The sequence below is a fragment of the Rousettus aegyptiacus genome, unplaced genomic scaffold (assembly GCF_014176215.1).
Source record: "Rousettus aegyptiacus isolate mRouAeg1 unplaced genomic scaffold, mRouAeg1.p scaffold_m13_p_4, whole genome shotgun sequence".
Taxonomy (NCBI): domain Eukaryota; kingdom Metazoa; phylum Chordata; class Mammalia; order Chiroptera; family Pteropodidae; genus Rousettus; species Rousettus aegyptiacus.
In genome coordinates, this window is record NW_023416307.1 from 130,457,556 (window position 1) to 130,471,783 (window position 14,228).

Sequence of the window (14,228 nt, forward strand, 5' to 3'; positions counted from 1 at the left end):
ATATTACTCAGTGTTGCAATCCCTAGTTATTTTCCAGTTACTTGTATATAAAGTATTTGAAGCATGTGTGAGCGTGTATTTCAGCAGTGTAACATGCTCACTGAAATGTTCAAAAGAAATCCAATTTTCCTGGAAAATACTTTTATTTTTCTAAATATAAATCTTACCCACCTGGCAGAGACATGTTTAAGATTTTGGAGTTTCATGTACATATTGCCGTTTCAATTTGAAAGTCAAATATATTTTATTAGAAACAGATAAACTCATAGATATTTCATCTATATCTATTAATCATCAGATGTGTTTAAGATAACAAATATATGTATACTGATTCTTCAGAAGTAATCTGCCTTGCAGTTTATATGTATTAACGTATGAAGAAAAGAATGGTTTAATATGCAAAACAAAAATTGTATTTTAATGACTTTTTCTTTTTAATTCCCCCCATTGTCTCTAAAATGTCAGTGTAGTTGGAGAAAAGCATAGTAGTAACATTTAATTTTATTGCTAGAAAAGACCTGGGGATTGGGGTTTTTTCAGTCTTTCTACTTTACAGATGTTTTTAAAATATTGCTTATTAAATGCTTTTTGGTAGTAAAGTCAGGTTTTGAACTCAGGTCTGCAGACTTCCAATACTGTATATAATGCCTTCTACGCTGTCTTGCTTCTCATCTCTGCTAGAACTGGTTAATTTCAGTGATCTAGGAATTTAGATGGCTAGTCTTTGGCCATGCCTCCTTCACCTTCTACTTCTCTTATTTCTTTATACCACCCCTGAGAGGCTGCAAATTTGGTTGCTCTTACTTTAGAAGACTTCTTTATCCTGCCTGGCCCATGTAGGGATGATCGAGCACTTAAAAAAATACTTTTTTAAATTATTAATTGAATTAATATTTTTTTTGACTGTGGATGTGTGCAATATGAGTTATAAAGTTTCCTGACCTTATATTACTCATTGTTCAAGAATCTTCTCACCTCTTGACTTTACGCAATCGCCAACCCTGATCTTGGGTCATCATAGTTTTGCTGCAGAATAGTCATGAAGTTAGGTTAGCTGTGTCTGGGACATGTATGTGCTACATAATTTCATCAAAGCTATAAATTTATCTCTTCGTAATACCCGGGACTTCTTTAAAAAATGGCTTTTTCACACATTTTCTGTTCTTCTCAAACCCTCAAGTTGCTTTTCTCATCTAGACTCTGACTCTCAGCATATGGTCTTGCCTTCTACCTGACTCATTTTTGTCCTTTTAGTTATTTTCCAGCACAAGCTGCTCCCTGGGGATTATGTGCCCCTTGGAGTTCTCTTGATGTTGTTGAGGACATCTACCTAGTATCTCTTTCATGCAAATTGATAGGTAACATTTTTCTTAAGCCTCATTGTCAAGAAAAATTGTCACTCTTGAACATATGATTTTTAGAAAATGTATATACACTATAAACATTGTGACTGATCATGCTTCACACTTTATTTTTTCCATAGGCAAATCGGAGCAAATTTTACTGTCTACACTAACAACTATATATGACCCATGATATTCAATTTTATGCGATAACCTTGTTTTACCTTTTCAAAACAAGAGAAACATATGAAATCTGACAGAACAAATAGTAGATGAAGAAGGCAGATGAAACTAGGAGTAAGATATATATTAATAAAATTTAGTAGTGCAAAAAGCATACATAGAGAAATAAAACTCAATGTAGCAAAAAAAAAAAAGCCTTCAGTTGTGCTGAGGTTTCAGAAGAACTGTCAGAAATCATTAATAAGTTCTTTAGCAGCAAGATAAACTAGTAAATGTTCATCTCAACCACTAGGAGTTACACTGAGCTTTTTATTGCTCTGTACACAAACGTACATAGACAAGATTCTAATAAACCATTGCTAATTAATTTATACTAATCAATACAATTTAATGAACCATCGAGTTTTCTCATTGACTGTTGTTTCACAGCTTTGTATAATTATCTAAAAAATGTTTCAGATATCTTTAAACTTAACTCCATAGGAGTTAATTTTCACTGAAAAAAAGGTAAACATTTATAGCATAAATGTCTCATCTTTTCTTTGGATGTTAGGAGCACAGAAATAAACAGAATAGTATTGAGAAAAATGCACTTAATCTTTTTTTTAGCTTGTCCAATCTAGCTAGTATGGTAACATATAATACAATATAACCACAACAATAAAAGGCCTTATAAAGTCAAATGGAGAAGTGATTAATTTTTACCATAGTCGTAATAGAAAAATTTTGATTGCTTGCTATATGCCAGGCTCTGTAATTATTCATTGAATAAATACATGTTGGCTACCTACTATGTGTCATGTACTTTGCTAGGGACTGGTAAACACACTCCCTACCCTCAGTTAATTGTCACACTTAACTCTGTGCAAGAGATGCATGTTATGGCTGAGAAAGGGTCAGAGAGGTTAACTAGCTTGTCCAGAGTTACACAGCTAGTAAATGGTGAAGCTAGGATTTGAATATAGATCTATCTGATTCCAAAGGCCACATTTTTCCACAAAGCTACAATAATGTGTACAAGAGTGCCAGAAGAGTAAGGCATGAAACCTAGTAATTCGTATTGCCCAAATAAATTCTGCTGTTTTATCTGGCTTGGATAATCTTGTCTAGATTATTGCTGCAGCCTCTTCACTGGCTCTCCTACGGTTTATTCAAAACATAGCAGCCAGAGTGATCCTCAAAATGCAAATCCCATCATGTATGTCACTTCTCTCAGGGGTCACCAACCCTGGAGTCACAGAACGATATTGGTCCATGGCCTGTTAGGAACTGGGCCACACAGCAGGAGGTGAATGATGGGCAAGGGAGCCACTCTCCAGCACTAGCATCACTGTCTCAGCTCCACCTCAATTCATTGAGCATTAGATTCTCAAAGGAGCCCTGGTCCCTGATGCCAAAAAGGTTGGGGACTGCTGCTATACAAAATCCTCCAATAGAGGTTCCCCTTCCTATAACCTATCCTTTCTGCCTTAATCCTTTGAAGTAACCGCAGCCATTGCTCTGTTTGGTGTATATCATTTCATCTTCGAGTATTCATATATAGCTTTATTATTTAAATGAAAACACTACATAGTCTGCGAATTGTATTTTCCACTTGTATTTATAGTTGAATGTCCTGTGTTCTTAACATAAAGGTATATATTTCTTTGTTACCTATTGTTACAAAGTAAAACGAGGAAACCTTTCTATTTTATTCATTCCAAATGACATGACTGTTATGTTGCTATATAATGGTGATTTTATATTCCTAAAACAAACACCATCTTTTATAACAATTATATTTTTGTATCTACAGTGTGAAATAACTTACTTAAAAAATTACTGTTGCCATAAGAGTATAATATGTGTTGTGTAGTAAGTTTCGTTACCAGAGCAAACTCTTAATTATATATGGCATAACACAGATTCTTAAATTATAAAAAGTAATTATTAGAATTATTTCTTTACCACAGTTATTCCCAGTTGGGAGATTTCAACTGCATTTGCCTCTGCTTATTAGTAGAGATATCAAGACTATAAAATAAGATGGCCAGTAATGGAATCAGAGGACTTGGCTCTACACAATCAAGACTAATTAGTTTAATAAATGAGATGTGCCATTGTGTGTAAAAACTGCAAACTATGGCCTCCACTTTGCTTTTGATGGAAAATGTGATTTTGAATGTATTCTATTTCATTTATTTGATTATTTTAATTTTCAATTTAATATGTTCAAACCTTTTTCATTTTAATTGCAGTCTCGAGTTATTGCTGTACTGGATTGGGAGCTTTCAACCTTTGGTCATCCTTTGTCAGACTTAGCTTATCTCTGCCTGTTCCACTTTCAGCGAAGGACAGTTTCATTGACAAATCAAGGTTCTTATTTGCAAGAAAAAATAATGTTGTTTGAATTGCTGTAATATAAAATTATCTTTATTGTTCCTCATAATTTAAAAATAGAATTAAATTATGCAGTTTTAGATAGCTTTTGTTTCTTGAAATGTTTCTAAATATTTTATACTTTGTTGACTTTTCTGAATGTAGCATTCCACTTTTAGTTATTTATGACAAAATGTAACTCTTTGTACATAGTGTTCTTTTTGGAAATCAACATTTAGAACATATTTTGTTAAGTAAACTAATGGTTATTATATTTAGTTTTCTGTACACATGCAGTATTATAACACTTTAAAATATTCACCATGAGATTTTAATTTAAGTTTATAGTATGTGCTGTTTTTATAGGGATACCGTCAATGGAAGAACTAATTTCAATATACTGCCGCTGCAGAGGAATTAATCTTAGTCTTCCTAACTGGAATTTCTTTCTTGCCCTTTCATGTTTTAAAATGGCTGGAATATTACAGGTAATTAATTGTTTTTAACATGTATTTCACCATTATTTATAAATGTACTGTTGACAGTATTTTCTTATCTTCAGGGCTTTTATATCCTTTATCCTTAAGTCATTTACCTTCTCTTAATGACAAATACCAGACATGGGTAAAATATAAATCCAGAATAGGAATTTAGCAAGGAAAAAAGATGAGTAGTAAAATGTGTTATCTTTGTTTGGTATAATAAACTTAAAAGATGGAGAAAGGAAGAGAGAAAGACATGACAAAAAGAGAAGCATGTGAGAACTGGCTATATCCTAAACATCCAATGTAAGAAAGTGCTAAAATCTTTTAATAATGTCTGTTTCAGACTATAAAACCATTTATTAACTAGGTCTGATGATGAGGAAAGAATTGTTTTTGAACTTCTCAAAGCCTAGCACAAGTACCTAGCATATAGTAGCCTCTTAATATATATGTTTGAGTGAATAGATGAGTAAATTTTTCTATTTTTTAACAACATATTTATGTGATTATTTTGAGAGGAAATTTAGCATAAATTCAGTTGTTTTTTAAAAAATACTGCTTAAACAAATGTATTCTTTTAATTCAGTTTCCATGTACTTTGAAGCTTGGGGGCTTATTTAAGAAATTGATACACTTTATAAGTGGCAAGGGGCTAGGGCTTAGAGGAAGAACAGGTAAATAAGAAATTTTAGAAACCAAAGAAATGGGAAAAGAAGAATTAAGGAAAAGTATGGTTATTTTCTTTGTCCTCAGGGTTCATACTATCCACAAACAACTGAAATGTCTTCTAGGAAATAGTTGTGCTGCATATCATCCTGTGTTTTACAGTTATATTAATTATATTAATCAAGTTGATTAGATGGGTTTCTCAAAATAGGATTTATGGTATGTTTCTATATCCATTAGTTTTCACAAATCAGTTACCAGGTAGGCTTCAAATTTAAAGTTCATTAGATTTTCATTTCAAATCAAAGTTTGACATGGGTTATGATTGAAATTAATATATATGTAATAAACTATAGTAGTAGCCTTAGAGGTGATCATAACATTCCATTCTAATTAGAAAGATGAAATTAGAAATGATGGGAAGACTGTTAGTATTTTATTACACAAAGAATTATATAAAGAAATAAATTAATGAAATTCACTTGATTGTGTTTTGGTGGGGAGGCAGGGGAAAAGAGAGTATATTATGTTGGAAGTATAGAATATGGATAATTAAGAAAGAAAAACTGCTTAGCATTCAGCTAACATTGTTCAAAGGAGACAGTTTCACCTAAAGTTGGGGTCCAAAAGGGAGATAAAATATTCTTAGAGGTCATTTGATTGCCTTCTCTTTGGTTTTATAGTGTTTGATTTTGTTTTGGTTTCTTGAGATTTTCCCCCACTGTGAATGGAGAACAATGATCTTTAAAGATGTTATAACTTGCCATTTGGCATCTTTAGTAACTGCTGAGCTCATGTGCAAGTTTGGCTTGAATCTCAGTTACAGTTATGTTAGGATGAAAATGTGTTAATAGATGATACAAGTATGATTCTTTGAATGAATTCTTCATGTAAATTAATAGAATTGCTAATCTGATTTATATCTTGGTACTCTGTAAGTTTAGTCACTCATATAACTGGGAAATTGGAAAGACTGGCTAGCTGAAGAATGGTTTTCAGTGAATTTTAATTGCTTTATGTTAATTATAGGGAGTATATAATAGACATCTTCTAGGAAATAATGCATCTGAGAATAGCATTCTGGTTGCCAATGATGTGCAACCTCTGGCAGAAACTGGATTGCAGCTCTCGAAAAGGTAAGCAAAATAGAGTCTTTGACTAACTCAAAGTAGAGCCTTTATTAAGTTTGGGAAGTTTATAAACTTTAGGGGAATAGGGTTGTTTTCATTTCTTACACCCAGATTGTTGCTGCCAATTGCAATATTTTGTTTGGTAAATCTCTTATCTGCCTGAAAAGAAACTGACTTCAAATATAAAGAAAATTACCCAAATTTATGATTAAAAGTATTTTTGACAACTTAAGTGTATAAACTTTTAAGGATATAGATAAAACTCTTAAATGTTTCTTTCTAATATTTGTTACTTAAATAAACCCATTTACAATTACAAATTATATAAGGTGATTTATTAAATTTAAAAATACTACTTTATTCCACCATCACATGTCATGAAATTTTATTGAGACATTTCATATGCATTTCTGAAATCCATATCTCCATCAGTGGAGCACATCTACTACACTTTCCCAGTCACACTTCCATTTAAATGATGTGATATATAGCACTTACTGAATGTGTGGATGATGCTGTCCCTGGAAATTCTGCCCAAGCCACGAGTACCTGTGGCATAACATTAGGGCAGTTGTTTTACAGTTCACTTTATAGATGGATGTTGTGATCACCACAGTATAACTGATGATGTATGTGACCCTTTACAGGTCTTGTTTATAGTAACATCCAACAGTTGTATTTGTGAGGCATATACAAAAGTAACTATTAAACTTATATTCCATTTCTTTGGTACACAAATTTAACAAGTGATTCTATAAAGATTAAAACTATCATTGATTGGGGTCATGCCGGGCTTATGTTTTCCCCAAATAGTGCTATAAGCATTGACGTTTGATGTTCAAAATAAAGTGATTCTGCATTTATCTCATAATATGAAAGACTTTAAAAATTCCAAAATATGGCAACTCTTTCTGAGGAGCTAGGGAAGACTTCACATTATATTCAGAAATATGTAATAATGATTATCTTCATAACATTTTTTCTTACAAAAACTTTTAGAACTACACTACCACAGATTGATACTACCCCAGGGTTGTTTGTACAGACTAGGCGAGGCCAAGAAGTTCTAACTAGGGTAAAGTACTTTATGAAACAGCACATTCTTCCAGCTGAAAAGGTAAGTATTGTATAAACAGGATGTATTTAATGAATTACTTCTGTTATCTCGCTTCTAGAAGTACTATGGCACTTTGCAGTCAATCCTTAACTTGATGCCCCTCCTTAACTTATCACTGAGCTTCTACAGAACCTGATCTTGAAAAATTCTAAGCTTCTAAAGTATGCCAAGGGAATGCCATGGAAAAGTCTATGGAATCAAAATTAAGTCAACGGGAATAAACTTTTTTTTGTAAAGTTGAGATCCTAAGTATATTAGAGTAAAACACTACTTTGGAGGCTTTTTCCTGAAGCAGTGACTTTCGGCTTTTTTTTTTTTTTTTTTTTTTTAATGGACCCCTTTGGTAATTAAGAGAGCTATACACAAAACAAGATAGGCATACCCAGAAAATTTTGCATATTATTTCAAGCTGTTCACAGATATTACCACTGCTCTCCCCACAAGCTGCTATTTTAAGGTATTAGGTTTCAGTTAGTTCACTGAGAGTAGGGAAGTAACATGGTACATTCATTCATTCAGTTAACAAATAATTATCAGTGAACTAATAATAGGTTAGGCACCTGGAGAACCATTGAAAGTAAAAGAAAGTACAAGACAGGGCTTATACTCCCACAGAGCTTATACTTTAGCGTAACATAGCGTAACACAGACGTTAAACAAGAGATGATAAATGCTGTGAAGAAAAGATAAAAGCTTTTATGAAAATATGTAATGGTGAAATATGTGTATGGGTAGAATGCTGTCATAGAAATTATAAGGGTTCAGTTCTATCCCACTCCTGCCACAAGTTATGTGGTCTTGGGCAAATAACTATACCTCTCAGAATCTCGATTTTTTCATCTATAATGTTTATAGGTATGACTAGATACACAATAAATTCCCATTTTAATATTCTAGATTCTGAGAAGGCTAGAGCTAGACTGGAAAAGTCAAATAGGAAATTGAAAAAAGACCAAATTCTTTCAACAAAAATATTCAGAGTTGATATGTGTTTATGGAGTGGTTAGTGTTATTGCTTAAATTATGAATAATGATCACAGTTTAGCAAAGATCTTGCTTGACATTAACTTTGCTCACAGATTGGGGTATAGATTTTTAAAGAAAATACTTCTTAAATATGAGAAAATTCTAAAATCTGTGTTTTCAGTTAGTATATATACAATTTTGATTTTTAAAATTTTGAATTTTGGGGTATTAAAAATAAAATGCAACACTTTTGATTCAAGATGGCAGCATTTGCCTCTCCTTTCTCAAATAAAATTCCATTGGATTAACGATAAAGAAAAATTTTAAAAACAGAATAAATTGGTAATAGCACAAAAACAAGAGATATATACATCAGAGAACTAAAAGTTTTGAAAAGAGAATGGAAATTGGATTTGGAAGGTGGACTATATCATACCAAAGAATAAACGTTAACAAAGGAAGCCACATCTAAAAAAAATTTTGAAGAGAAGGCTGTAGCACAGGTGGTAACCTTTTTTTTTTTTTTTTTTTTTTAAACAATTTGATTGGCTAGTGCTGAGAGCAAGAGAAAGATGTTTGACTGAAGAACTAATCTATAGGTGGGCTGCTTGGGGTTGGTCTCTAACACCTCCTAGGTAGTAGTGGTGTTTACTGTAGACACATGGCTACAAGAGTACTCTAAAAAAGCAAATGATCTGTTTCAGAGAAGCCTGGGCTTCAGCATGAGGGTTAGCGCTCTAGAGTAGAGTCTTCAGTTCTTGGCTTTTTTTTTTTTTTCTGGTGGAGGTTTGGTGTAGACCTCAGCTTGCCTATCAACTTGTCTGTTTCGTACCTGATCAACCGTAAAAATGAAGCCTATTTGTTGACATGCTAGGCTATAATGAGCAGAAGAAACCAAGTAGCCTTGCTCTTTCATTCAAAAATATGAACAGGCAATCGAGGGAAACATGCATCATAGAAGAAAAGTAACACAAGTTGGGTTGTGATACATCTGCTGAACTTAATATTCTGCAGCTATTAAAATATTTACAAAGAATTCGCAATAAAGGAAAATATGACAAGTAAAAAAGCAGTCTATACCCTTAAAAGGAAGATAAGTCAATATTTTGTGTGGCAAGGAAAGCCTCAACCATTTTGTCTTTGTAGATCTTTCAAATCTGGATTATATGCACATCTAATAATGTAGCTTTTTCTTTCTTTAAGAACTTACCAACATCTGTAAAAACGTTTTATTCCGTAGAATGATTCTGAACAATACTAATCCCTATCTGTGAATGTACACATATGAAATGATAGTTGGAGAAAATTAATTACCTTTTTCAGAATGGAAAGGGGATAGCCTATAAAATTCTATCAAATATTATAACTAATTTTACAAAAATTAAGTTATGTCTGAAAAACAAGACTATATTACATAATACACCATCGTTTTAATAGTACATAAATTTAGTAAGACTCGATTTTTTTAATACTTTTACACATTTTTTCAATTATAACAGGAAAAAATAGGCTTCATTTAAACTATTCCAATGACCTTTTCAAACTCCTTGGATGTTATAAACTTAGAACATAAGAACCCATTATCTATGAAAATCTTAAAAGGCAATTCTTATTTTAAATGGATAAGAAGTCCTGAAAATAGCATAAAAAGTAGAAACTATCAACATGCCATATTATCGTGAACACACTTTTAACATAACAATAGTTATATTTTCCTACTGAGTCTAATAATGTATTAGGAAAGAACTGTCTCTTCTTTCTAACGAACTTAAGCTTAAAGTGAAAAACATTATGTAGCAAAATTATTTGTAGGTTCAGAGTTAAGATTCTGAAACAACATACTCCAAAGCAGTATCTCAATCAATGAATAAGAAAGTTAGTTTTTAAAGGTACTATTTGGGAGAATTGTTCAGGCATCAAGCATATTTTCTGCTTACTTTTTTTTTTATTACCAATAAACTCCTTTTAACACTTTAAGAACTAAAGAAAACTTCTTTGTAATGAAGTATTTTATTTTAATTCTGATTCCTACCATGCCACAAATAGACTTTGAAAATCTCTAAATAGACGGAGTTTAGAATAAGAAGTATTAAATGTTATGTTTTTAAATATATAACCACTAGCATAATTTCTCACAACTGTAGTGTCATAGAGAGGTAGTCAGAGATGAGGAATTTGTAAATGTATTGCATAATATATTTTTTATTAAAACAATAGGATTGACTGTTTTCATGGCAATGTGACGAATGGAAATAATTAACAACCGTAAACAGGAAATCTTCCTATTTAACTCACTTCCTGACAGAAATAACAAGTGGTATTCATCCTGGTGCCTTTGAAAGAGCCGTCCTTTGTCTTCTTGAAGTTTTCACTAAATACAGCAGTACTCTAGACTAGCTATGCTTCAATAAAAGGAACATTTTAGTATATTTATTACTTATGTACTGTAAATTGATGGAACATTTTTAGAAAATAATTTTGTAATATGAAATTTTGGCAATTTTCATACCCTCTGATCCAGTAATTCTACTAGCCTATGTGTAGAAAAAAATAACAGGTACAGAGATACTATGATAGCAAAATACTGGAGAATGCCATTATATTTTAGTTCATTTTTATTCTTTCGGTTTTACAAGTTAGAGATTACTGTTATTGTTTTATGTGGCTATTATCCATGTGTTTATCACTTTATTTACTATTTATTCTTTCTCATGTTTCTTCTAGGATCAAGTTCCTTTCATGAGAATTTTCTTGTAGACTTTTTCTTATTTCACTTTTTCTCTCTTTTTTTCTTCTTTCTTTTTTTTTTCTTTTTTTTTTTTTTTTTTGGCCTGGGAGAGAGAAGTAATGATTCATATCCTTATCTAGCTAGCTGGATATTTCTATCTCTGTTTCTTTTTTTTAATACCTTTATTTTCCCCTAATTCTTAAAAGATTGTTTTATTGGATATAGAATTCTAGGTTGACAGTTATTTTCTCTTACCAATTGAAGATAGTATTCCACTGATTTCTGGCTCCAATCATTGCTCTAAGAAGTCAGCTCTCAGTCTTGTTTATCACTAATCTCCCTCCCCCCACCCTTTCTCCTTTAAGAACCTCTCTTTTTCTTTGATGTTCTACAGTTTGACTGTGCTCTGGCTTCATTCAGCTTTCTGAATTTGAGAATTGGCATCTTTTATCAGTTCTGAACACTTCTTAGATATAATTTTTCCCCCAACATTCCTTCTCTTTACCCTCTTCTTCTAGGGCTTACGTGAGAACTCTGTGCTCATTATGTCCCTTAACTACTCATATTTTCCTTCTGTTGAATTTCTGTGCTTCATTCAAGAAAGGAATAATTTCTTCATCTGTATCTAATCTTATTTTTTAACCATAATAGAGCAGTGGTTTCCAAATTTGGAGTGTGTCACAATTGCCTAGAGTGCTAGTAAAGAATCAAATACACCTTCTAGAAATGAAAAATACAAGATCTGAAAAAACCCATGAGAACAGGCTTTTTTATTCCTGGCATCTAAGGAATTTCCTTATGTTCCTTCCATTTAGTAAATGCATTACTAAATGTATTTTTTTAATTATTTTTAATATTTTACCTGACATTTTTAATTGTACTACCCTGGGAAGGGGTTTCTATGACCATCTAGTGTGCCATGTTGCTGAAAATGGAACACTAAAAGCTCGGTATAAGATTTTAGAAGTTTTTTATCTAATATTGAGGCAGCATAATTTTGTTAACAGCAAACTTCTAGAATTTTTATACTTCTTTGTCTGGTTTTAGAAATATTGATTTAATAGCAACTAAAAAGTTTCTTCACCTAAACATGTTTACTCTGGATATTAAGTTTATGGCATTATTTACTTAGTATTAATTCTACCTAATGAACTTTTTTCTTTTCAAGGAGTTAATTGAATTCTGTGTTCAAAATGAAAATTCAGTGGACAAGTGGAAAAAACCTTTAGTGATTGATAAGCTCAAGGTAAAAAATAAAACATTTAATATTGGAAGATTTATGTGCAGATGATTTTTAGACACCTTAGTTTGTTGTTGCTTTTGTTGTTATGTATATAGAGGATAATTATATCAATAATTTTTTAAAAGAAAATTAAAAATAGAATCTGTAATAAACAAATTAGGTTATTTTGTGTTTTGTATATGGTATGTAATGAAGACAGCATCGTACAGCTGTGCCAAGAAAAAAATATATAATCGACACTACATAGTACCACCTGTCACTTAATTGAGACTGAAGTCAAGGCAGGTCATTTGTCTCAGATGGGCTTAATCCAAATTTTCATGTTTTCAAATCCTAACAGCAACACGTGTTAGGAATTGAAATACACTAAATTGTATATTTGGCATAACTGTGCTCAAATGTGGAAGATTTTGTAATAGCTGTGATTCAACAACAAGTACTCAAGCAAATTTAGTTTTTCAGCCAAATCTAAGGAAGCTTTCAGGAAAAATCATTTCTTTAACAGTTAAGAAACCACTGATTTTTGATAATTAGTTACTACTTGTCTTTGCACGCTAGGATACAATAAAATAACTGCATAAGTGTTTTTAAATTTCAAAAGGCAAAAATACCAGTATCTTTTTAAAAATAAACTATTTTAGTTCATGGTAAATTATGATCACTCTGGCATATTCATCATCTTGACAGGAAATGGCCAAAGCAGAGGGCCTCTGGAACTTGTTTTTGCCAGCTGTAAGCGGTATCAGCCAGGTGGACTATGCCTTGATTGCTGAAGAAACAGGAAAATGCTTTATTGCTGCATCTGTCTTTAACTGCCAAGCACCAGGTTACTACATTATTTAAAAACAAATGTTCTTGGATATTTTGAGCAGTGTTTAAAATTTCTCTATTTTATGATAAGGAAGTTTTTTCAACATAAAGTCATTAATTTATAAATATGTCAGTAATTTTACTTTTCAGTTACATTGATTTAAATATTTAAAAAATGGATCTAATGTTTGCAGTGGATTACTCTTTTGTTAAACATCATTACATTAAGAGTACTAGTGAAAAAAAGCTGCCACCAAAAGGACTGGCAGTATACTGCCCTCATGGAGCTGATATTCTAATGGAGGGAGACAAAAATAAGTAATAAATATAGGAAATAAGTAAATAATGTTGTAAGTCTGAAGAGGAAAGTGCTTCGGTGAGGGGAAACCCCAGCACCATAGGGGAGTTCTGGAATACTGAGGGACAAGGAATATGGATTACAATTTAAAATAAAATGGTTGGGCTTGGCCTCATTTAGAAAATGACATTTGATAAACACTTTTAAAAGATGGGAGAGTTAGTGCTGCTGATGTCTAGGGAAGAGTTTTCATAGCAGAAAGAACAGAAAATGCACTGGTCTCAGCAGGCAATAGTGTGATTGATGTATTCCAGGAAGAGCTAAGGAGGCCAGTGTGGCTGGCAGAATAGTAGAAGATATCAGAGAGGAAAGCACCTTATATTTGGGCTTTATAGGGAGGATAAGGGCTTATAACAGTGAAATGGGAAGCCATTGGGAATTTAAGCAGAAGAGTGATGAGATGTAACTTCACTTTTTAAAGGATTGCTTTGGCCACTATATTGAGAATTAACAAAAGAAGGGAAAGAGGGAATCGGGAAACTGTTATAATAATTCTGGGGAGAGATGATGGTGATTTGTTCTAGGATATTAGCAGCAGAAGGGGTAAGAAGTGGCAAGATTCTAAATATATTTTGAAGTCAAAGCCAAGAGGATTTCCTGATTGGATATGGGATATACATGGGGGAGTCCAAGATTGGAAGAATGAGGGATGGAGGCCAACTTTTCTTTTAAAAAGTAATGTAGAAGGGACAAATCTGAGATGTAGTCTATAGAAGGTGTTTTTAAACCTAGATTTGCAGAAGAACCACCTAAGTAACTTTAAAAAAAATTTAAAAATCGAGATTCATAGACTCCATCCTGGAGATTCTGATTCCGTAGGTTGAGGGTAGACCCTGGGAAT

General features: G+C 32.3%; 1 protein-coding gene across 2 annotated transcripts in view; it reads left to right on the forward strand.

The window, feature by feature from the left end:
- ACAD11 (acyl-CoA dehydrogenase family member 11) overlaps nucleotides 1–14,228 on the forward strand; it is a 65,037-nt gene that overhangs the window by 12,185 nt on the left and 38,624 nt on the right. For both annotated transcript variants that reach the window (XM_016140301.2, XM_016140300.2), the window contains exons 6-11: nucleotides 3,764–3,881; nucleotides 4,251–4,372; nucleotides 6,065–6,171; nucleotides 7,165–7,282; nucleotides 12,145–12,222; nucleotides 12,907–13,045. In XM_016140301.2, coding sequence (XP_015995787.2) covers nucleotides 3,764–3,881; nucleotides 4,251–4,372; nucleotides 6,065–6,171; nucleotides 7,165–7,282; nucleotides 12,145–12,222; nucleotides 12,907–13,045 — 682 coding nt within the window. The remainder of the gene's footprint in view (nucleotides 1–3,763; nucleotides 3,882–4,250; nucleotides 4,373–6,064; nucleotides 6,172–7,164; nucleotides 7,283–12,144; nucleotides 12,223–12,906; nucleotides 13,046–14,228) is intronic.